Source organism: Sturnus vulgaris, chromosome 27 (assembly GCF_052056855.1).
Source record: "Sturnus vulgaris isolate bStuVul1 chromosome 27, bStuVul1.hap1, whole genome shotgun sequence".
Classification (NCBI taxonomy): domain Eukaryota; kingdom Metazoa; phylum Chordata; class Aves; order Passeriformes; family Sturnidae; genus Sturnus; species Sturnus vulgaris.
The window spans coordinates 5110354-5130438 of NC_142269.1; the positions used below are offsets into that span (position 1 = coordinate 5110354).

The 20085-nt window shown below is 47.5% G+C and overlaps 2 protein-coding genes and 1 long non-coding RNA gene across 5 annotated transcripts in view; 1 reads left to right on the plus strand and 2 right to left on the minus strand.

Moving 5' to 3' along the window:
* LOC148221082 (uncharacterized) overlaps nt 1-20085 on the plus strand; it is a 154777-nt gene that overhangs the window by 112634 nt on the left and 22058 nt on the right. The window lies entirely within an intron of this gene.
* Nucleotides 4291-9135, minus strand: LOC106858664 (keratin, type I cytoskeletal 19-like). Its single transcript, XM_014885444.2, has 8 exons — nt 8566-9135; nt 7570-7652; nt 7076-7232; nt 6700-6861; nt 6147-6272; nt 5816-6042; nt 5369-5514; nt 4291-4616 (listed from the first exon to the last, which is right to left on the minus strand). Exons 1-8 carry the CDS (start codon nt 9133-9135, stop codon nt 4591-4593), a joined length of 1497 nt encoding a protein of 498 aa, XP_014740930.1. The 3' UTR covers nt 4291-4590.
* LOC106858612 (keratin, type I cytoskeletal 19-like) lies at nt 14786-19293 on the minus strand. Its single transcript, XM_088179816.1, has 8 exons — nt 18718-19293; nt 18274-18356; nt 17879-18035; nt 17635-17796; nt 17208-17333; nt 16886-17112; nt 15889-15994; nt 14786-15385 (listed from the first exon to the last, which is right to left on the minus strand). Exons 1-7 carry the CDS (start codon nt 19246-19248, stop codon nt 15907-15909), a joined length of 1374 nt encoding a protein of 457 aa, XP_088035942.1. The 5' UTR covers nt 19249-19293; the 3' UTR covers nt 14786-15385; nt 15889-15906.

The following is a 20085-nucleotide window of genomic DNA, read 5'->3' on the forward strand; positions in this document are numbered from 1 at the left end:
AAGGAAGATACTTTACATGTCTCTTGCTAATTTCAAAAATACATTAGCAATAATGTTTTATGAATCATCAGCTTTTTGTTTATGATGCAAACTTACAGCATTAAGCCAGGAAAAACACTGTCCTAAATTACATACCAGGAAGAAATCATTAAAGGTTATTGCATCAAAGAGCTCTTTATCTCTCATTAATTTATTTTCATTTTATTTTGAGTTGAATAAGCAGTTTTCATGTGAGGTGCTGAGGTTGGAATATGTAAGATGAAAAAGAAAGAAGAAATACTAAGTTTGCTTTTCGAATGATGTATGAAGAATGATGTAAGAACTCTGGAAAGATCAGAGACACAGAGATTAACCTTTCAATCTCTCCACTGGCAAAATGACAAATCTGAAACACTCTGCTGCAAGACAAGTGAGACCAAGGAGGAATCTCTTAATGGACATGGATGAAAGGTTCTTCATACATGATTGTGGCTCTCCAGCAATTCACAAAGGATTTGTTTTATTATGTGGAGAGTGTAAAGGAAGGTAAAAGTACTTTAAATATTTCCTGTTGTTTAGTGAAAGATAATTTCTGCACTTCTCCTCATTATGGATTGTAATTGTTGCTGGGAAAGGGTGGTTTTGAAACAGTGGATGGGAGTGGAAAGATCCTATGGCCAATTTCTCTGTCAATACATGCTGCATTTTAATCAGGACTTTGGGATTGCTGTCCTGGGACATATAAAGACAGAATTGCTGATAGAGCTGCAGAGCAGTTTTACCTGGGCTGGAGAAGCTGGGTTTCGTACAAACTAGAGGCTTTCTATCAGTAATGTTTCAAAGTCTTAACTAAGCAAGGAAAATGTGAAGTAAGCAACCTTTCACACTTTTATAATCAAAATTCAGGCTTTTATGTTTTGCTGAGGCTCTAAAGCACTGGCCTTCTCCTTAGGGAGCCCCTTTCTAGTGGCCATGGAGCAAGGGACAGGCATTCCATGGCTTTCTGAACCCAACAGTTCCTTATAAGAAATTCTCCAAATCTCCTTCACCAGGAAAAATGAGTTCAAACTCTTGCTGAAATCCTCACTCTGCGTCAGGATTGTGGATTGGAACACCTATTGTTACGGCAGGTAAATGATCCCATTTACTTAGAGACTGACTTATCCCAGTATTTATGGATTTACTCATAATTTTATTGCTCTTATTTCTGTTGTAATGATGTCTCTCCTCTTCTTTGCCTCCTTGGATGTTCTTTATCCATGGCATGAAAGGCAGAAGCATTCCAGTGATCTCTCCAGCAGGCTGGAGACGGGTGTGGAGAGGCTCCCCTAAGTAATTTACTCTAAGATTCACAGGCCAAGCTGCAGCTCAGACCTGCCTGACACACTGGGTCTCTCTCTGGCTCAAAACACACAGAAACAAAGCTCAGAAGAGGTAAAAGCTCTCATAAAGTTATTGTGTATAGGAAGGAATCACCGGATTTCATTCCTAGGAATGGGGAACATAATTGGGAGTCAGGGTGTGGTGGCAGGAACGAACCGAAACTGCTGTAAGCTGCGTCGCTGGAAGCTTTGCCTGGTCTGCAGATGATTCCTCAGACGTTTCCCAACAGCTGTGTGCAGCAAGCATCTCTCCTGAGTGAGCACACATTCCTTCCCCAGCCCCACAGTTATCACACAGGCACATCAGTGTAGAGCAGGCAGAAACACAGGATGACTTGTACTCCGTGGGAGTGGAGTGTCTTCACACTGGGGACACTCCTGCCCCTCCAGGACACCTCAGTCCCCTCTGCCCCTCTCACCTCTGTGTGCCTGCAGCAGCCACCTGTGCCCAGAGCTTTGCTCCTCACACATTTCCCTCTGACTTGTTGTTTTTCCTGCTAATCTCCAGGAAATGAGGGCACTTGATAAATTAAGACAAAATTAAGTAATTGTTCCAAGACCTTAAAAGATTAAATTAAGCTTTCCCTCGTGTTTTCATTCAGTTACTTGAACTCATAAGCTTCCTAGGTCTGTCTCATCAGCACAAAGAAATAGGGAAATCTTATGGAAATGTAGCTTCCAACATTTGCAGCTCCATAATTTGCAGCTCTTTAATAAATGAAGTGTTTCCAGGGTGTTTTCTTCTGGGGAACTGTTAATCACAACCTGCCCCTCCTGTGCTACCTTCCAGACTCATCCCAACTTGTAGGTCCACAAACAACATCACAGCGTCCCAGGAGCTGAGGCTGTACTCCCCAGGGGCTTTCCAAAGGCACATTCATAATTTCTGGATCATTAGAGTCTTTCTGACCATGTCATTAGGTCTCTTTCACCTCTCAGGAATTCAGGACAGCTCCTTTGTGAAAGTGCACGCTTTGGACCTGCTGGATGTGGTGGGAAGGGTGGGAAGGTCTTTGATATGAGCCCAGGGAATCTGGAGGAGCAGCTAGATGTCAGTAGCAGTTCACGAGAGGAGGAACCAGCCCACAGCTGGTGGGAATCAGCTGGGGCTGCCAGGAGAGACTGGGAAGCTTTTACATCCCATAGGAACCCAAGAGTTTCCAGAAGACTGGAAACTGGAAGCGTCTCTGTGCAGTGGCTTTATATTTTTAGAAACAAGAGTGTGAGGACTCATAGATTGGGAAGGATTGAGGCCAAGAAGAGCAGCAGTGGTTATCTCACTGTCTGTGCACTGAACAAGGCAGGAGGACACAATGGGAATGGAAAGGGAAAGATTTTCATTTCAACTTCTCAGCCAGAGCCCTGAGAACAACTAGGATATCCACTGGAATCAAACATAAGGAAATTTGCCATTATAGCCACAATTTGTATCTCTTTTGATTTCTTGTGAAGTGCTGGCCATACATGTCTACTGAAAAAAATTCTGCATCAAGTCTGTGACTTCCTGTAGCGCTGGAACTGAACTTTAAATAAGGCTTAATTTAATCTTGGTTAAAAACTTTTACCTTTGGCCACTCCTCTGAATCATTGCAGGTGTTGAAATTTTGCATTGTCTGACCCATGGTTTAGTATCTGGTAGATGAAATAAAGAAATATCTCTGAGATGTCTTCTCTCTATGGTCTCTCACAGCAGGAGAAGGGCACCTTTCACCTGCTCCCTGAAACATTAGTTTTTGGACTTCTTCAGGCACTTGTTACCATGTTAAATCTATTTCTGTATCATCAGAGAAACTCTATAAAAGAGCTGGCAATAGGAAAGTGTGCCACACTATACTGTATGTCCAGCCCTGAAGTGGTTTTGTCTTTGTAGCTGTTCTCCTCCTGCCCTGAGTCTGGCTGTTCCATAACCTCCAGCCTTTGATGGAAAAGGAACGACCAGGAAATTTGCTTTACTGGGTCATCTCACAGGTGAATGTGACTCTGTAACAGCCACACCACTGTCAAAACCACCTGCTTGGCTTTCTGGACCAACAATTTAATCTTCAAAACACCCTCATAATACTTTGAACTGCCAATTCTCCAAACCCAGAGTGACTCTGCCAGCTCACCATGGCCCACGGCTGCTCTGGCAGGTCAGCACCAGGACAAAAGCAGCTCAGCTCAGCTGCTGGTCGAGGCCAAGGAGGGACTGACTTGCCTTGTCTGTGACATTTGGGTGGCTCTAGGTATCCAAAGGCCCTACCTGGCTTTTTTTTCCATTCTATTCTCTGTTAAGCTGCATTTTTTCTGTTCCCACCCTGCCCTCTGCAGCTTCCCAGACAAGGTGTGTTTAATACAAAGATGATCTTTCAACCACTCTTGATGTTCAGGTTGAAACTCTTGGCAATCAGAGGATGACCAGTAAATGACTCAGTTACTATGTGAAAAGAGAGGAGATAAACCTTTTGCCTCTAGTCTTTCCCAGTGTGAAGATTCCCATAAAATGAAAGGGTTAGGTTTGAATATAAGCCATGTCAGCAGAAATTGAATCGGTTGTGGACATCAAGATTTCATCCTCAACAGTCCCCAGGCTGGGGGATGGAGCATGAGAGCAGAGATGTTCCATCACTGACTTTCAGAATTCTTCTAAAATTCTTTCAGCCCAATGCTGTGTGGGAAGGACACAGGCCTCTGCCTGTCCTGCCTGTCCATGGGGGTCAGGGCAGGTGTCACACAGGAATGGGCAACACTTCCCTCAGGCTGTGACAACAGGGAGGAGCTGGACAAGACCTGCCAGGTCAGCAAGGCCACTCTCTCCTGCTGGCAAAGCAGCTTTGTTCCCAGTGCAGGATGATCCTGACTGGTTTAGGTGCCCCTTGTTCTTGGATCAGCACCTGGTGTTGGAAAGGAACTCAGTTTCAGACACAGGTTCTTGATTGCATCAGGCAGAAGCAAAGTTTTATTAGAGACATTTTTCACCAGCAGATACATAAGTGATCATAGCCCTGGCTGACTACAGCAAGTCGTGGTGCTGGGCCACACACAGCAACACAGACTGAAAAGCAAATAGCAAAATAAAGCAGAATGTGGCCCAATGCTCTGCTCATCCCTCTGACACATTGCTTAGCACGGCTGAGCAACACAGACGAGCACGCTCCGTGCTCTCTGCAGACACATGCAGTAAATATTCTCTCTCTTCATCCGTAGCTCTGCTTCAGGCTTCTCTTGTTGGATATTCTCGTTTCTCTGCTTAATCACAAATCCTTCGGCAAGGCACTGGAGAGATCAAAGGAAACATTACTGTGTTTATAGCAAAAATGGATTCTTTCCCACACTGTCATTCCCTACACGTGATCGTTTCACAAGCCAATTCAATTAGAATTTCAGATAAATACTGCCCCTTCCTGGGAAGATCTGATGGCTCCTGCCAGCCTGGCAGATGGATCTGTCACTGGCTGCAGCACAGGCTGCATCAAAATGCCAAAAGGTGGAAGCTGCAGACACTACTCCAGCAGCAATCAGGATGAAGGAATGGCATTGGGGTCCATGCCAGATCAATGCTCCTGCTCACGTCATTCTCCTGGACCAACTGTCATTATATTTCCTTCTTTCCTTTTCGGTTTGGCTGGAAGTTTCCCCATGAATTAGGACCAATAGTTATCTGCCAGTATTCCCATGATTCCTGTTTTGGGTTTTTTTTTGCCCACCTGATTTCTGTGTACTTTTCTTTCTCTCTTTCCTTTGTCCCACATTTCGAGTCAGTTTTTCTCCATGTTCTCCATGGCTTGCCTGCCTGCTGTCCCTCTTCCCTTTGGCAATTCTCATGCATGCCAGCATAGTCCAAGCTCCCAAAAACTCTCCTCTCAGCCACTCCTCTGTGACTCCTGTCCTGTATTTCCCAGGGGCCCCACAATAAAACTTTCATGTAGCACCTGTAAGCTACGTGGGAAAGATCTTTCTTCCTGCCCATCAGTGTTTCATTAGAGCAGAGAAGACTGTGGAAATGTTTAGAGTGGAACAGTTCTTACCTTGGATCTCTGCAGCTGCACATGATGGGATCTGGGCAGATGAAGTGTAAGTGTGGCTTGTCCTAATGATGCCTCCTCCTCCTATCCCACTGCTTCTTGCAACTCCTCCTCCTAGACCCGAAGACTGACCAATTCCTCCTTGCTGACTGAGGAGACAGGAAAATAACATTTTAGTGAGGGAAATGACAGATAAACTAGAGTTACAGATTTTCAGCTCCCTGCTGCTCTCAGTCTGCTCCCCTTTTCAGCAGAAAACTAGCAAAATGTTGCAGTGACCCTTCTCCTTGTGGCAGCAATTGGCACAGAGGAGGAAGCAAGTCACCACTACAATGACACCAGGCAGAATAAGGGAGAAGGAGCTTGGCAGGTCCTTCACTTTGCTCTTATGTTGAAATAGGACCAGGGGTATTTTGTATTATTTTTTTAGTGTGTCTCAAGCCCACTTACATAAGGTCCTGCTGGCCACCCTCCAGCAGGCAGCGGTACGTGTGGATCTCCTGCTCCAGGCGGCACTTAACGTCCAGCAGGATCTTGTACTCTTGGTTCTGGCACTCCATCTCTGCCCGCAGGTCAGCCAGCTGCTGCTCCACGCAGGTGATCTGGCTCTGCAGCTCAGCAAGGTGGTTGTTGTAGCGACACTCTGTCTCCGCCAGCGAGGACTCCAGATTGTCCCTCTGAGGAGAGACATGGGACATAAGACAAACACAAGCAGGAGAAACACTGCATTGAGCTATGACTTGTGTGAGATGGATGAGGTTTGCACCAGCTCATCACCCACCTGGCTGAGCTGAGCTTGGAGATCGATTTCCAGCGCTTGCAATTGGCGTCTCAGTTCAGTCACCTGGTTGTTGCACGTCTCCACCTCCTGACCACTTGTAATAACCTCCCGATTCACCTCCTCAATCTGAAATCACCAATCCAGGATAAAGAGCTTAAGGGAATGTGCAGTATAAGTTGGATCAAGTATTAAGGAAAGAGTAAACACAAAAGACATGAAGTAAAAAAGGTTTGGGTGAAAACTCATCCTAACAGTAGTGTAAACCTGGCTAGTCATTCCTCTTGCTCTTCTATTACTGCTGCTTCCACTTCCTCTCACCACTTACTGCTTTGTAGAGAATTTCTACCTTAAGTCCCACCAACATGCAACGTTTCCTTCAGCCCATGACGAGGACACAGGGTGGCAGTGTCCCTACCTGGTGTCACTTGGTCAGTATGAACCAATGTTAAATGTTTTTACAGCCTTTCATGTGGTTTTTACATGCTACAAATCCCTGTGGGATAATTGCCTGGGTGTTAGCCAGGGAAAGTCAGAGCTGTGGGAATTTACTCACCTTGCACTCGTACCAATCCTCAACTTCTTTGCGGTTGCGTTCAATCAGCGTCTCGTACTGGCACCTCATCTCCTCCAGGATCTTCCTCAGGTCTGGGCCAGGGCAGGCATTGACCTCCACGCTCACATCTCCTGTCGATTGCTTCCTCAGACAGCACATTTCCTGGAAACACCATCCAGATCATGTCAGGTTTAAAACAAAGGAAGGAACTGAAGGAGCCAAGTTCCCTCACAGGGAGCAGAGCCCCTCTCTGATGGATCTTCACAGCTCCTGGGCCACACAATGGTCTCCATCAACCACCGCCCTCCACAGCAGCACGCCCAGCTGATGGATCCCACAGGAGTGGATGCTTTGTACAGGAGAGGGCAGGACCTACCTCCTCATGGTTCTTCTTCAGGCAGCAGAGCTCCTCCCGCAGCGACTCCAGCTGTGCCTCCAGGTCAGACCTGCACAGCGTCAGCTGGTCCAGCACCTGCCGCAGCCCGTTGATGTCGGCCTCCACGCTCTGGCGCAGCGCCAGCTCCGTCTCGTACCTGCGAAGGAAGAAGCAAGAAAGAAAGAGTAGTCAGTGTCTGACACCACCAGGAAAAACCAAAACCTTCCCCTCTGAAAGACAGCACGTGCTGGAACAGCAGCTCGGCTGAACTCTCACTGCTCCCAGTCTGCAGGTCCCTTCTGCTCCCTTTAATCTCTACTCAAAACCAGCTTGGCATCCCAAACTTCCCCTCCTGGAACTGCCCCTAATTAGTGCAGCTCTAGAGAAAATGGATGAGAATTCTTCTGCACAGCCTCCAGACTGTCCTGGGTCACAGGAGCGCGGCTGAGAGCCCTGAGGCAGTGACAGAGGAGGGGACAGCCCCGGGTACTCACTTCACTCGGAAATCATCAGCTGTCATCCTGCTGTTATCGATGTTCAGAATGATCTTGTTGTTGTCTATGGTTGCACAGACAATCTGGAAAAAGAACATTTGTTCCTGGTGTCTGCTCCATGTCCTCAGGCTCAAGGCACCTGTTGCCTGGTGCAGACCCTCTTTCTCTCTCTCTTTTTTAAAAATCCTGGGTATTAGGGATGGGGATATGGGAGCTGCAGCACTCACAGGGATGTTCAGGGAAGGGCAGTGAAGACATTAAAATGAAAAAATTCATGGTTCAGGTGCAGAGAGTCTGGGAGGTGTAATTACTGTCCAGCACCTGCTACAACCCACCTCAGCCTCTTAAATCTAAATCTTATGAGATTTAAAGTTTTATTTCAGGAATTAATTATAAGCCTATCTTATTCAGTCCCTTTCCTGGGTTTTTTTCTCTTTATTCTTTGTGCATTGACATCCTAGATTTTTGCCAATGTTTTGAAATTTTAAATTGCCCATTCTAAATGTGTTATGGAAATTTTCTCTTTTTTCTTAGTTAATTAAATGTCCCATATTTCCCAATTCTACATGAAAGAGTAAACTAATAAGAAAAAGGAATTCTGCAAGACTGATGACAATAATATAAATTCAGGCAAATTAATATGATCCATTATTTATTTATCTTTTCGTTCTTTTCTTGCCATATATCTATTTGACCACCGTGGCACAAACTAAATTCAAAAAGACTACCAAGCCCATCCAGATGCATTCCATGAAGTAACATTTTCCCCTTCAATATGTCTGATGAATAACAGCAACAGAAACAGCCCAAACCCTCCAGTTTACCTCTGCACTCTGGGCTTTCCACAGGCAGATGTTGTAACACCTGTTTGCAGATATTACAAAATGCAAAAAGCATTTTACAACAAGGATTTGTTACTCCTGATAATGGACCGAGTAATGAACCAGCACCAGAGAGAGCCTTGCATGGGAGCAAGCAGCTGAGAGGGGATGTTACCTGGTTCTGAAGATCTTCTATTTCTTTGTAATAGCAGCTGTAGTCCCGTGGCTCACAAAAAGGGCCCTGCTTGGCGTACCACTCCCTGATCCTGCACTCCAGGTCGGCATTCTCTTGTTCCAGGCACCTCACCTTGTCCAGGTAAGAAGCCAGGCGGTCATTCAGGTTTTGCATGGTGACCTTCTCGTCACCAGAAAGAAGAATGCCATCACCAGCAAAACCACCTCCACCAAGACCCATTCCCATGCCACCTCCCATGCCACCGCCAAAGCGAGCGCTGCCACCACTGAATCCCATGCCTGGACATCCTCCAAGGACAGCGGCTCCTAAGCCACCTCCATAGTTTCCACCGACCAAACTGCCGGTGCTCAGTCCTCCTCCATAATTCACACCACCACAGTAGCTTCTCCCAGAAAAGCCTCGGCTCCCGCCTATCCCGCAGGTCGTGTATCTTCCAGAGGAGACCGAGGAGATCCGTGCTCCGCCACCACCACCACCACCAATCACACAGCTGCCACCGCTGGTCCTGCCCCTGAGAGAGCCAGTTGTCTGCTTAATACTACAGCTCATGGCGAGGCCCAGCTGCAGCGCCAACCCACAGCCCAAAGCAAGATGCAGAGCGTGATACTGAGTCCGACTGCAGGCTGTGGCTGCTGCAGGTCTCCATTTATACCTTCCAAAGGGGGTGTCACCTGTGGGGTGTTTCTTCTTCCCACGGGGCTGGCTAGTCTGGCTGTTTATGCCAAGATTAAATAGCCCATAGGCAGTTTCCCTCTAGAAATCCTAGTTCACAAGGAAGATACTTTACATGTCAGCAGCTTATTCCAAAAAGTAAAATAGTGTTTTATGAGTCATCAGCTTTTTGTATGATGCAAACTTTGCAACAAGTCAAGAAAAAAGTTGCCCTAGATTATGTACAAAGAAGAAACATTGGTATTTATAACATCAAAGTGCCTTTTATCTTTTATTAATTTGTATTTATTTTATTCTTAGTCCAATAACCATTTTTATATCACATGCTATGGTAGAGCTTGTGAAACAAAAAATGGAAAACTAATAGAATTTCTCACTTCTGAAAAGTGTGAACAGTTGTGAGTGTAGTAGAGAACAGACTAGAGACACTGTGATGTGGATGTTGGTCACCTGGCACAGCTCTAATACCTGTTTTACTGTGAGATTTCCAAAATCACTGAGGTAAATCCCCCACCGATTTAGTTCCCTATTTATGGCTTAAATTTCTTTAGTCATGCAGACACAGGAAGTTAAGTTGCTCACACTGCAAAGCTCAGGCCTCTTCTGTGTCCCCTGTGTATGGGTGACACACAGGTTGATGTCAACTGCAGCATATGAAGGACCTTGCTGAAGTTATTTTTCAATTGCTTTAATTGCTGTGCATGCTTTCTCAGTTTGTGGTGATGATAGAGATGGCAGGAAAGGGAGTATCCACAGGACATATATCCAGATCCCTGGACTCAGATGCAACCCCACAGGTCTTTGCCATTACGAAGATTGTGCTGCTCACCAAACAAAAAGGAGAAAAGCTTTCTGCATTTCTTATGGAGTTTGTTGGAGCAATAGCAGGCATCAGCACAGCCTGGCTGGTCAGAGGAGTACAACCTCCCAACCAGGCAGGCAGCAGCCAAGGCAGAATTTGGAGAACTGGCTCCACCAGTGCCACTGTCCTTCTCCAGCTGACTCTAATTCCGCTCTCCGGGGGACGACAGCTTCTGTTCCCTACAGCGTGGAATTTCCATGCAACTCTTAGTCACAAAGCAGCCTTTGACTTGAGGATGTCTATATGTACAGGAGCACTTGTAAGAGATCCCTGTTGGCAGTGAGGATGACACTGAAGGAGCTCTGAGAGCAGCATCACCTCTGGGAGGAAGAGCAGAGAAAACCAATGCTCGTACTCTCAGCCACCTTTGCTGGTGGGAAATTGGTGACTGCTGTCACCGTGGTAGAACAGTGTCCCCAAGCATGTTTAGATAGGATCGTCTTCACACCAGCATGAGTTAAAGCTTTCCACTCTCCAGTGGGATAATTTATTTCTTTACTTAGATCAAAATGATAAAAAGCCGCCTACCCAAGGCTGGCGGCATCCAGGAATAGTCATTATTCATGTAGTGCAGGGAAATAACTTGCTTTAGGACAGAGCTGAAGTCTGTCGGAGCTCAGATTCCTCCCTGAGACTGCAGTGCCTGAAATACAAGTCCATCCTCCCCCAAGACACAGCCCCTGTGCTCCCCACACAGCCTAGACTCACAGTCGGGAAAATCATGAACAAAAAGGAGGAGAGGGAGCAAATCTGCCTTTCATCCGTCGTTTTGAGGAATATAATTGAAGACAGGGTGTGGCTGTTGGAGCCAACAGAAATTAATATAATGCTTGCTTGGAGCTTCGCTTCTGCTGGGGAAGTTTTCAGGAGTTACCCAAGAGCAATCTGCAGAGACAGGGTTGGGGGTGCCTTTCTTTCCCTTGCAAAGTGCTGGGTTTAGGAGGAGACATTGCAGATTCTGGGCATTTCTCTATGGGTGGGCATGGAGCATTCACCCCTGCTTCCTTCAGCCTTCCTTCCTTCTTTCTGTGAGGGGAAGAAGAAACAGGTCTTGCTCCACAAAACAGCAGCAGCACTGTACAACCTTTCACTCATGTCCTGCTGAAATGGTCCACAGACTCTCAAATCCCAATTTACTAGTGAAGATTAGACATGACCACACAATTCTTCCAAAGAACTTATATTTGGGATGCAGTTGCATTCTTTGGAGTTTTTCTGGGCTCCTGCCAATTTCACTGGGACATGGAACATGTGTTTGATACAGCAAATGCACCCAGAAGCTGGTGCCTGGCTAACCTGGTTGTATATTAAAAACAAACTGTGGTGTTGTCTCTCTCCTCATGGCCATGTCAGGGCTCTGGAACTCTGCACCAAGACAGGCACAGGCTGTGTTCCCTTCAATACTGGCTTTTTTCCCCACTAAACTGATTCCTTTATCTCCATTTTTGTTATTACTATATTCCTGTAGCCTTGGGACACAGCCTTGGGGCAGAACACAGGGAAAGGACTGTGCAAGTCTAAGACATAAATGTGTCCCAAAAGGATTTACAACCTCAGTGTAGGACTGGAGGAAACAATTGGTTTCAGGTGCAGGAAGCCACAACAGTCCCTTGGCCAGGACAATCAGCAGTGGTCGCACATGTCAGTGCCAGTGCTGCTGAGTCTTGTGGGCTTGATGGGCGAGAAGAGAGAGTGAAAGGGGAGGAAGAGGGGATAAGGGTGAATATTGGTGCACAGGGATGGAGGAGGCAGGAGGATACCACATTCCCAAGGGGTGCTGTGGGCAGGACAGTCTGGTCTGGTGGGAGCTGTGGCTGTCGCTGTGCCCAGCCTGGCTCCACATGTTCACCTAGCTTTGCTTATCAAAGCTGATAATGTTTTCTTGTGTCAACTACAAGAAAGGTGTGTCTGGTTCAACAGAACTTTGCTTTCATAAGCATTGCCTCAGTGATGTTTGTGCAACCACACTAGAATATGATTTTATCTTGTCACTTGTAATTACCATTAATAATTTGCATAATGGCCATTAGGCATCACTTATTAAACCCTTCTTTGATGTGATACTGAGCCGGCTCCAGGCGCCATACTCCCATCCTTCAAATGTAGACCACGACTTTTTCCTGGCTAGTGACTCATTGGTTTATACCACCATGTTTAGCCAAATCCTGTAAGGCAACTGAAATAATTACCACAGTGGGTTTGGTAACAGCACAGGCTTAAATACACCTCGGAGACCAAGAGAGTTCTGCTTCAGCTTCTTTCTTGCTGAGTGTTCACATCTGCAGACTCTGAGCATTTGCAGTGCTGAAGGAGAAGTTCAGCAGGACATGGAGGTGGACACAACCAGGTTTCTTCCTACTGAAGTTCAGTCTCCCCTGATTCAGCTGATGAAGAGTATTAGACCCTTCCAGGACCTGCCAGGTGCTGACAGCACAGTCAGGTCTCCAGCATGTGCATCTCTGGTGGTACTGCAGGTTATCACAGCAGAGGAGAGTCCTGGAGAATTTCTTAGGACAGATGGGAATAGTGATGGGTGAAGAAACTGCAGCATTTCCACTCTGCACAGAGCTGAGCACAACACAGGATGGGAGGGAAACCAAGGCTTCAGCCTGTGGTGTCTGCTGCAGAGCCACAGGATCAGGTCACAGCCTGACAGCCTGGAGGGTTCAGGTGCTTCCTGCACTCAGGTACTGTCCAGTGGTGCCACAGAGCCAGGCAGGCAAAGGTGCAGGGCAGCCCCAAATCCCCAGACTGTCTTCTTTTATCTTCATGTCATACTTTTACTAAAAAGTCTCTTAATTTCATTACACTTTCAATATGTGGCTCATACTGGCAGTTTAGATTATATTATTCAGTGTACTGAGCTGAGAAATCTCCTGTTGGGTTACAGCAGCAGTTTGCTCATCTCTTGTAATTCTTTTCAAATGTTACATATCTTGTAATTCTTACAAATGTTACACAAGCCAACGAACAAAAATCTAAACCCTACAAATAGTTACTGTGTACCTGCCTGCATACTGTATAAGACAGAATTTTGTAGAGAAATTACAGTTTATGCATCACACCAGAACATGGCCTGCTTTTCCTAATGCACTGTGCCTGTAATCAGAGATAATAACCTGTGCCATGCAGTCTGGAACTCGTGGCTGATTTCCAGCATTGGTAATTTACAAAACTACTTGTTTTCTTCCCATTTCATCACTGATCCCTTAAACCTCTGGTGTGTTAATTCCTCAGGGATTTTTCCTGATGGTGGTGTAATTCCCATGTTCCTGCTCTCATCTGCTGGATCTGTCACAGTGCATTTCATTGTCTGTTTACCAGCCTGAGTGCTGATATCACGCCTGTGTCTCTCGGGGGCACCCACCCTTGCTCTTTGTATCCTTGGGTTCCTCTCTCCATCAGGTACCTTCAGCTCAAGTCTGTCTGTCTTTGAGATACTCGTTTGTTCTTGCTTTGCAAGATTTGCATGCTAAAAGAGGACAGAACAAGCTCCTATGAGCCACACAACCCCTGAGCTGCTGTGCACTCCAGGCCCCAGGTTGCTCCTCTTCTGTTGTTCCTTGTACTGTGTCCTCCCCATTTCATTTATCTTCCTATCCTGGGCTCTTCCTGTGCTGTTTCCACAGCTGTCACCATTTCCCATCGCTGTGCAGGTTATAAACACAGAAATACAGTGTTGTATTTCTGCACAGATGCAATGCAGTGACCTCAGAGGTGCCGTGTCAGCACCGAGGTGGGTTAAACCACCCCGAAATGCTCAGTGTAATTAGTGCTGCAGGAAGGGAGATTCAGAACTGAGCAGAGAAAGTGACACAAAGCTTGTCCAGGAGCTCATTAGAGCAATTACTCCACAGGGCTAACAAGTGTCCTGGACAGAGCCCAGGAAGAGACCATTCCAGAATCATCTGAGCTGTTTGTCTGAGCTGTTTCTCTCTTTAGAAACAGGCACTAATTCAGACTCATCGTATCCCCCAAAGCCTTATTGTTAGAAGCCTTCATGTCAGGCTTCTGCCTAAGGTCAGTCATCAAACCCCATCCAACATTTCATGAGAGGAATGCTGTCAGAGCTCAACAACAAGGAGCAAGGGTTGTGCTACCACTCCCAGCCCATCGGACCATCACTCAGACACTGCTGCCAGCGAGGAGGGACAGGCTGGATCCTGAGCCTTGGCTTGCACACACAGCAAAATGCAGTCATGTTCCTAAATGTGTTTGTCATTCCTTTCTCTGGGCTAATAAAACACCAGCAGCTTTTTTTTCTGTCTGTTTATTGTGTCTCACTTTTAAAAAAATTCTCTCCCACATATTAATTTGTCTCACCCTTTTATCTTCCCACATGTTGCCAGCTGGTTCTTCCTGTTTGCCTTTTTTACAAATTCATTTAGAGGTTCTTTATTTAGTGTTTTCTCTGGGAATTGTTTTCCTCCACCAGAAGGGTGTGGAGAGTCCAGCAGAGGCTGGCTTTCAAAATTCCTTCTTTGGTATTATTTGAGAAAACTTGTTGGTCTTGATTTTATCCTGTTAGTGCGTATCTGTAATGACTCAAAGGTGTTGTGTATTACATTATACTATGTGATATTATACTATATTATATTGTATTAGCATATGGCTACCTTAGTGAAGACTACCTTTTCTTTCCAAGGTCTCTCTCAGTAGCAGACTGTCAGTCAGACAGCCCTGAGATTCTCTCCCTGCCCTCTGCACAGCCTCTCTGGGTGTTTCTTTCCTCACCACCTTCTGCTTTATGTCTTGGCTCATGCTTCCTCCTCTGGTAGCAAATATCCCTTTCCACAACATTGGCTTCTCCACCCTCCATCCCCATCCTCAGCCTCTGAGTTCAGCTAAAGCACTGATGGGAACATGGCTTGTTTTCCTTTTTCCCTGGAGTGATTGCTGTGTAGATGGAGACTGAAGGTGGATTTCATAATATATTTTTTTTAATATTTGTATATTGATTTACTTGTAGAAATTATTTCTCAGGTTCAAGGCTGTGTCAGCAGGTGCAAAGTTTTATTGGAGACAAGCCTTGGTCGCTGATAGAGAATGGCCACAACCCAGGGGAGCCTGAGTGAGGGGCAATGGTGGGATCAGAGCAGGGTGGCCAGGAGGTGCTGTCCTGCAGAGTCCCTCTGACTGCTGCTGGAGCACAACTGAGAACTCCCAGGTTATTTTTGCCTTGTTTTTCCAAAAGACTTTTTCTTCAGAGAGCTCCTCAGGGGATGTGCAAGTGGGGCTGGCAGGGACTCTCTGGTCTGCAGTGACCTGAAGGAGAGTGGGAAGAATAATTTTTTCAGGGGGACTGCATCCTGTGCCTTTCTCTTACACCCCTTTGCTTTTGTACTGGCCTTTTTCTTTCCCTCTTCTCCCCAGCTTTGCTAAATTTTATCGTTGTTAAAAGACTTGTGGCTGACTGACTCCCCTGCCAGTTCCTCATTCCCGTGTTGTGTTGAAAGTCTTGCTTAAACACACATCTACTGCTGGGCACCCCCCAGTGTCAAACGTCATTTCTGCACAGAAGTTTATAAATAAATATTCCATAGCTGCATCCCTTTTCACTGCTTCCCCCACAGCCCAGTTCATCCTAGTGCCCTACCACCAAGTCACTGCTGTGTCTGACTCCAGCCCAGCCTCTCTCCAGGGAAAAGCCCCTGCAGCCTCTCTTCGTCACCCAGAAAAACCTGCAGACCTCTCATCCTTCTGTTGAGGAATTTCTTTCCAGCACTAAAACAGCAGTTCATGGTCCCACCTCCCTGGAGCCCTCTCACCTGGCAGCCCCGCGGGGCTCAGGGCAGGCAGGGCTGGCACAGGCTGGCTTTCAGCCCCGCGCTTCTCCCAGCTGATGTGGCACCGACTCCTCTTCCCGCCGACCCTCTGTGGAAAAAGGCAGCTCTGGACACCCAGACCCCGGCATTGCCACCCTGGAGATCTCCCCCTGCCCTCCTCACTGGCTTTAACCCCTCTCTTCAGTCACAGGCGCCGCTCCCTCTCCCAGCCCCGAGGGTCAGTGCACCCACCATCCACCTCCTGTCTTTGGCAGATGATGCTTTTCCATGTGACACTCAGGGTTACCCCTGCACTAACAGTGCCCTTGCAATAGGCATTTTGGACCAAAAACTGACTTTTCATAGAAGTCACTTAGGACTGGAGAATCCAGGGGAGCCCGCGTCAGGCACACCATCATTCCAAAGCCTCCTCTTCCAACAAAACAAAGGGAGTAGGTGGGTGCTCAGGGCAGTTTTGTTTGTGTGCAGCCGTGTCTGGAATTAACAGCCTGGCTGTTTCAAAACCTCAGTCAGTGGAAGGCAGGGCAGAGCCAACTGCTTTGCATACAAATTAAATTTTCCAAAACTTTAATTAAAATTGTTGTGTGAAACTGAAAATGTTTAGATAATTCATTGTTTCAGTTAATTTAGCTGCTAGTCCCTAATCCTGGTAAGCCAGTAAAACTCAGTTACACGACTGTTTGCCCAGCTCCTGATGAAATTGCCCTTAAAGAGCTGCTGAACTATGCCAGGGGCTGGGACAGCTCTGGGGGCTCTCCCAGCCCATTCCCTGGCCCAAGAATGGTCTTTGGTGTGCTCCCTGGACATTTGTCAGAGACAAATCTTCAGATGCCTCATGGTTTTCTAATCAGCCCTGTCTCATAACAGGTCAGCACTGGTTCCTCACCACAGTGTTGTTTTTCTGACTGGGATCACGAATTTTCATATCCCTGTAAGGCAAAGCACAGAGATTTTAGGGTGCCCAGCTCTGTTTGCATACATGATGTCGTGTTGGCCACCCTCCAGCAGGCAGTGGTAGGTCTGGATCTCCTGCTCCAAGCGACACTTGACGTCCAGGAGGGTCTTGTATTCCTGGTTCTGGCACTCCATTTCTGCTCGGATCTCAGCCAGCCGCTGCTCCACACAGGAGATCTGGTTCTGCAGCTCAGCCAGGTATTTGTTGTAGCGACATTCGGTCTCCGTCAAAGAGGATTCCAGGTTTTCTTTCTGAGAATAGAACAAACATACAGGTACCTGGGTTTGACACAGGTACAACCCTGGCTGTGAGAGCTGGAGCTGTGACCCCTTGTGGCATCACCTACCATAGTGAGCTGGGCTTGTACGTTGATTTCCAGGGCCTGCAGCTGACGTCTCAGCTCAGTGACCTGCTTGTTGCTTGACTCGATCTCCTGGCTGCTTGTGACCACCTCCAGATTCACCTCCTCCACCTGCAGGGTCAGAAGAGAACAGGTCTTACCTCACATCCCCACTGCATCTCATGGTGTCCAGGACCTCCCCACCCCCTGCAGTGCCCGGAGCATGTCCAAAGCTGACACCCAATTTATTCTGTTCTGACACTGTGACACCATGCCAGGCCCCTCTGCCATGATGGAACACAGAAACTGGGCAGTACAGTTAGATCTGAGCACATCTGTGACACACTTTTTGTTATTAGGACACTTCCTAATCTCTGATTTTCCCTTTCCCCCTCGGGGCAGAGCTGGGTGCAGCTCTGTGGGGCCGTGGTACCTTGCAGGCGTACCACTGCTCCGTCTCTTTGCGGTTGCGCTCCATCAGCGTCTCGTACTGGCACCTCAGATCCTCCAGGATCTTCCTCAGGTCTGGGCCAGGGCAGGCATTGACCTCCACGCTCACATCTCCAGTCGCCTGTTTCCTCAGACAGCTCATTTCCTGCAGAAAATACGTGACTGTATCAGTAATAGCCATCCACACTTGAGGGGACTTTCCTTCTTAATTCCCTGAGAGAGCTGACCTCCTCGTGGTTGGTCTTTAGGCAGCACATCTCCTCTGTCAGAGCCTCACACTGCAGCTGCAGGTCGGTCTTGCAGCTGGCCAGCTGGTCCAGGACGGGCCGGAGGTTGCAAATGTCGGCATCCACGTTCTGCCGGAGACCACACTCGGTCTCGTACCTTAAACCACGGGCAGAAAACGAAGGTCAGCATGTCAGCAAAGCAGGGCAAGGCCTTCAGGTGAGGTTGGGGGAAAAATTTAGCAACAAGTTCTTCTGCTTCAGACATGCAGTGCTATGAACATTGCCAGTGCTATCAGAGATGTGTTTTACTATGCAGTATGACAGGCAGAGGGTTGGGATCTCCCCATCAGCACCCTGCACCTGCCCTTCCATGAGCAGCAGGGGATTATACTCACTTCACTCTGAAGTCATCAGCAGTCATCCTGTTGTTATCAATGTTCAGAAGGATTTTGTTAGTCTCCATGGCTGCACACAGGATCTGGAAAAGAAATTGTAAGAATATGTGGACTTGCAGCTTCCTTTGCCTCCAGAAGACCCTGGAGGAAGCACCTACCTGGGGTATTTTATAGTTATTCCATATATTGGGGTTATTAATCAATTATATGGCATAACAGCAAGGAAACCCATGTGCCAGCTGGGTGGACCCAGCTTTGCTGAAGCATCAGTGCTCAGTAAATGCAGAATCCTCCTCCCACAGACCATCATTTCATATAAACCAATGCTTCAGCTGCCTCTCCAGAGCCATTGCCTCTGCCCTTTGTGGGGCACAGGGGCTCTGTGCACATGTGAAAGCAAAGCCCAAAGAAATACTAGAATTTTTTTGACAAACAGGGGTTTACCTGGTTCTGAAGGTCTTCGATTTCCTTGTGGTAGCAGCTGTAGTCCCGGGGCTCACAGATGGGCCCTACCTTGGCATACCACTCCCTGATCTTGCACTCCAGGTCGGCATTGTCCCCCTCCAGCATCCGCACCTTGTCCAGGTACGAGGCCAAGCGGTCGTTGAGGTTCTGCATCGTCGCCTTCTCGTTGTTTGCAAACAGGATCCCATCCCCACAGCCAGCACCAGCCCTGGGGAAGCCACCAGCCCCTCGAGTGCAGATGCCTCCAGCGCTGAATCCCAGGGCAGAACAAGCCCTCTGAGTGGCTCCAAAGCTCCCACCAGCCGCACTGCCGGCACTCAGCTGCTTCCCGAGCAATCCCTCACTTACGCTGCCACCAGAGAAGCTGCCAGCCACAGCACCCAAGTCATAGGCAGCGTGTCTCCCCGAGGAGGCAGAGGAGACCCTCCTGCCAGTGCCAGTTGCATTGCTGCCCGTGCTGCCCCTGCCCTGGGTGCAGGTGGTGACAACCTGCCTGACAGCACAGCTCATGGTGTGGGTGCAGAACCAACAGAGCCCAAGGCAAGTGCTCAGGTCTCTGCAGGATCCAACTGTGATCCCTCTGTCCCCTGGTCCTCTATTTATACCAGTCCCTGTGGATCGTGCTACTGGAGAAGGGCTGTTTATTCTTCCTCTTTGTGACCTGGCTAGGAGGTGTTTTCTTTTTTTTCAGCCGGAAATAATTCCCCAAAGGCGTTTGTCTCCAGAAATCCCACAACAGAAAGATGCTTTGGTTAACAGAAGCGTGTTTCAAAACTACATCAAAAATGTTACTTCCTGAATCATCAGGTCTGACTTGTGATGACAGCTCAACAGCAGTGACACAAAAACCCGACGATACCCAAGAGTGCCCGGGGAATGAAACACCACAGCAATTATCCATCCCTGGCGTGGGCGAGTCTACCCGGAAAGTGAAAGCTGTGGGAAAGGCATCCTATCTGACAGAGCCTGTTCAACCCCTTTGTGACCAGAAGCGAGGGTCTCCCCTCACTCAGCTGGCCTCTGTCCCTGGGATCAGGGCCAGGAGACCACCCTGGGCCATGCAGCAAGGGTCTGTTCCATTCCACGAGGTGGAGTGAGCCCCTGGTCTGGGTCTTTAGACCTCAAATGCTCCAGGAGAGCACAGAGGAATATTGCACTGGAATGTACCAGGGCTGGTTTATCCTTTCTCTTTATTCTACATCTGTCAAAACATCCCCTTGCAGAGGTCTGGGTTGTTTTGCTTCTTTCAGGGGTAGACAAAATAATCAAATACTTATCCAAAATATGAAAGGATATTTGCTGGACACCAAACATGCAGTTCATTGAATATTCACTGCCACACAGGAT

Excerpts from the sequence above, each read along its gene's own strand:
- LOC106858612 (XM_088179816.1), bottom strand. The coding sequence starts at position 19,248 with ATGAGCTGTGCTGTCAGGCAGGTTGTCACCACCTGCACCCAGGGCAGG. Across the intron at positions 17,797-17,878 it reads TAAAGACCAACCACGAGGAG|GAAATGAGCTGTCTGAGGAA; the intron begins GTCAGCTCTCTC and ends TATTTTCTGCAG. Across the intron at positions 17,113-17,207 it reads TACAAGCCCAGCTCACTATG|AAAGAAAACCTGGAATCCTC; the intron begins GTAGGTGATGCC and ends TTCTATTCTCAG.
- LOC106858664 (XM_014885444.2), bottom strand. The coding sequence starts at position 9,135 with ATGAGCTGTAGTATTAAGCAGACAACTGGCTCTCTCAGGGGCAGGACC. Across the intron at positions 6,043-6,146 it reads TCCAAGCTCAGCTCAGCCAG|AGGGACAATCTGGAGTCCTC; the intron begins GTGGGTGATGAG and ends GTCTCTCCTCAG. Across the intron at positions 5,515-5,815 it reads GGTGGCCAGCAGGACCTTAT|TCAGCAAGGAGGAATTGGTC; the intron begins GTAAGTGGGCTT and ends CTGTCTCCTCAG.